Source organism: Pteropus alecto, unplaced genomic scaffold (genome assembly GCF_000325575.1).
Source record: "Pteropus alecto unplaced genomic scaffold, ASM32557v1 scaffold1344, whole genome shotgun sequence".
Classification (NCBI taxonomy): domain Eukaryota; kingdom Metazoa; phylum Chordata; class Mammalia; order Chiroptera; family Pteropodidae; genus Pteropus; species Pteropus alecto.
The window spans coordinates 3,743-7,765 of NW_006434904.1; the positions used below are offsets into that span (position 1 = coordinate 3,743).

Here is a 4,023-nt window from a genome sequence, read left to right on the forward strand (position 1 = left end):
TGCTATTTTTTTATTGGCCTAAATATTAAATAGCAAGTGAAAAGATTGTTTTATCTCTTTCTCCAGACTCAGTTCTTCAGGAGAACAGGCACTGTTGTCCGAATTGGAGAATCTGAGCAGAAGGTGAGGCAGTTCTTTTGAGATTTAGAAAGGAAGGGGATTGCGTACTATGAAAGTGAGCATCATGAGTTAACTGCCAGTGAAAACGTGGGACAAGTTACCCACGAGATACGGAAATAATTTCTATCACAGAGCGCCACAGTTTGTATCACATATAAGCTAAAGAGTTACATGTCATAGAATGAATCAGGGGTTTAGTATGGGGCATATCTGTATTTGAATGTCAGTTCTATCTATTAAGAGTTTTGTACTCTAAGAAGGTTTCTTTTCTCCAATTTTTAGGATGTGGAAACTGAGAAGCAGGGAATAAAATAATCTCTAGTCACAATAAATTGAATCACTACAGGTGGATTTTCTAGCACACATAAGGTCCACTGCTGAAGTTAATTTCTTTTCTTCATCTAACTACAGGGTAAAGCTCATTGGTCTTTGCTATTATGGATACCAGATCATGGAGGAAATCATACTGTTTCATCTGAGTGGTATCAACTGTTCTGCAGCTAAAGAGCTGAATAAACCTGAATGCATGGCAGGTTGGAATCATACAGGTGTGAAGGAATTCATTCTGGTAGGTTTAACGGAAAATCCAAATTTGCAGATCCCTCTCTTTCTGCTTTTTACCTTTATTTATTTTATCACTATGGTAGGTAATTGGGGAATGATCACTCTGATCTGGTTAAATGCTCAACTTCATACTCCAATGTACTTCTTTCTTAGCAACCTCTCTTTCTGTGATATCTGCTACTCTACTGTCTTTGCTCCTAAGATGCTGGTCAATTTCCTATCAAAACACAAGTCCAGCACATTTTCTGGCTGTGTTTTGCAGAGTTTCCTTTTTTCAGTTTATGTAACCACAGAGGGCATCCTCCTGTCTGTGATGGCGTATGATCGCTATGTGGCAATAGCCAATCCCTTGTTGTATGCAGTCATTATGACCCAAAGAGTTTGTATCCAGATGGTTCTTGCATCTTACTTGGGCGGCCTCATCAACTCTCTGACACACACAATAGGTTTGCTCAAACTAGACTTCTGTGGTCCTAACATTGTGAATCATTATTTCTGTGACTTTCCTCCTCTTCTGAGGCTCTCTTGCTCTGATGTTCATAAAAATGAGATGCTGATTTTGGTATTTTCTGGGGTCATTGCAATGTTCACTTTCATTATCATCATGGTCTCTTACATCCGCATCATCATTGCCATCCAGAGAATTCGTTCAGCTGAGGGGAGGCGCAAAGCCTTCTCTACTTGTGCCTCCCACTTGACCGCTGTGACCTTATTCTACGGGTCTGTGACCTTTAGTTACATTCAGCCAAGCTCTCAGTATTCCCTGGAACAGGAGAAGGTCTCTGCTGTGTTTTATACTTTGGTGATCCCCATGCTCAACCCACTGATTTACAGCCTCAGGAATAAGGATGTGAAAGATGCAGCAAAAAGGTCAATATGTTGGAAGAGAACCTCGACTTGACTCAATATCCTCTATGGCTTTGTTAACGTAACATCAACCTGAAAATAGATAATTTCTTGAAAATCATATCACAGATATGATCACAAATAGAACTATAATCGAGATACATTTATGCAATTTGACACATAAACGATAGTTAACCATTCTTGCAAATTTGTGTTATCTTTGAATCTCTTCTGTAATTTTAAAATGTTTCAAAATTAAGAGTTAGAAAAACATAGGTAACAGTACTTATAAAATAATAGAACACTCTTACTTCTTGGTGGAAGGAGTAGTTTGTTATTAAAATAGCATTTTTTCAAAAGTGACAATAAAAACTAGGCAAGACATAGACTTTATATGTTGTTAAAACTGAGTGGTTATTAAGGAAACCAGAAGTGGAGTGGTTTAGAACTCAGAGAGATATAGACATGGAGAGGTGAGCTGACTTTATCTCACCCTTGAAAATGCAGGCCTCATGCATGGAGGACTCTTCAAGCGTTCAGAGAAACCAGTAGAATCTTTGGCAGATACTTTGCCGGCTACACCACACATGGTTGTATTTCCTTTCAGAGTTTCAGCCATATCTGAGCCTGAGCAGACCTGGAGACCAAATAATAGATATAAGAACAGACAGATAATGGATGATAGATAAATGATAAATGATAAATTGATGATGCAGATGATAGGTAGATAAATACATGATAGATGATAGATAGATGATAGCTAGCTAGCTAGCTAGATGATGATAGATAGATAGATAGATAGATAGATAGATAGATAGATAGATAGATAGATAGATAGATAGATGATAGATAGATGATAGATAGATAACAGGTTATAGATAGATAGACAGTCTTAAGTGGAGAACTTCTCAAAAGTAGAGGAACATTTAGAGGTATCCCCAGCAATACAAATATTAATGATTGTGATCTACCAAAACAAAGAGCTACTGATTCTGAACTTGTGCCTTGTGACTGCTCTGAGGAAAGAGAAAACAGTGGAGCAGTAACAGTTATGTAAACTGGCAAGATGAACTGGATTATATAGAAGTTTAAACACCACAGTTTTTCCCTTCAAGAACTTGAAAGGGGTCGGAGGTAGAGTGTGAAAGAAGCTGATCTGGACCACAAGGGCAGGTTGAAATTTCCCCAACTCTTGCTGTGCTTAGAAGACACACAGTCCTGCCACAGGAAGCAGCCAGAAATAAATATAATGTAGATTTTCTTTTCAAGACACTTGCTAGATTTTGATCCTGCTTCAAGTCAAGCGCAGAAGGGCTAGAATTTTCTTTCCTCAGTACTAGAAGATGATCACTGACACTAGAGATTCAGAATGAACTAGAAAGACAGAGTGCAATCTTTCTCAGTCTCTAGGTGTTTGGTTAATAATGTCCCCCCAGAAATAAAAGCCTGCATCATGCAAGCCCAGCAGCTCCCTCAAGATATTTGCAGCAATTTGAAGAGGTGTAGGCCGGAGGCTAAATTCAAAGAATTAAAACTGAGTTTCCTACAGAGCTTAAGGGCTGGAAGGAGAGTCTCAGCTCTTAACTTTTTGAAAAATCTATACTCCTGAAACTGGTGCAATGCTTAAAAACCAGAAGACCAATTAATAATTGAATTCACATAATCAGTCTCATTCTTCATGCTTTTTCAGGAAAGTGAAACCCTCCCCTGTAGAAAGTAATGTCATCTCCAGTTACTATGAAGATTTTAATTACATATAAAAAGCCAGAATGCATAAAAAAATAAGAAAGCACCAAATATAAGCAGTACTATAGAAGAGTTATATGCTAGAGTACGAAAAAGACCAAAAAAATACTATATTTAACATTTTGAATAAAATAGAGAAAAAATTAGAAAACTTGGTTAAGATGAAATATTTCGAGGGAAGATTAATACATTTAAACAGGAATATTCTATCCTCTGCTTCTATGAATTTGCTATTTTAGAAACTTCTTACAAATAGAATCACACAGTATTTGACTTTTTTATGACTTGCTTATTTCACTTGCATAATATCCTCCAGGTTGACTTGTATCACAAATTGAAGGATTTCTTTCTTTTTTAAGGTTGAATAATACTTTCCTCTATGAATATACATTTTCTTTATCCGTTCATTGGATGATGGACATTTAGGTTGTTTTCATATCTTGGCTACTGTGAATAATACTGGGGTAGATACGAGTGTGCAGCTGTCTCTCTGGGAGGAAGGGGGAAATGGGAAGCTGTTCGATGGGTATAAAGTTTTAGTTCTGCAAGATGAATAAGTTCTAGAGATCTGCTATATAACATACTGCTCATAGTTGGCAATACTCTTTTGTGTACTTAAATGTTTTTTAAAAGATGGGATCTCATGTTAACTATTCCTACAACACAACGGAATATTACTCAGCCACAGGAAAAGATGAAATACTACATTTTGCGACATGTTTGGATCTTGAGAATATCATGCTAAGT

The 4,023-nt window shown here is 37.0% G+C and overlaps 1 protein-coding gene across 1 annotated transcript; it reads left to right on the forward strand.

Annotated features, from left to right (window-relative positions):
• The first annotated feature begins 646 nt into the window (after positions 1–646).
• On the forward strand, positions 647–1,585 carry LOC102883385 (olfactory receptor 1052). The gene has a single exon (XM_006910764.1). It carries the CDS (start codon positions 647–649, stop codon positions 1,583–1,585), a length of 939 nt encoding a protein of 312 aa, XP_006910826.1.
• The last annotated feature ends 2,438 nt before the right edge of the window (positions 1,586–4,023 follow it).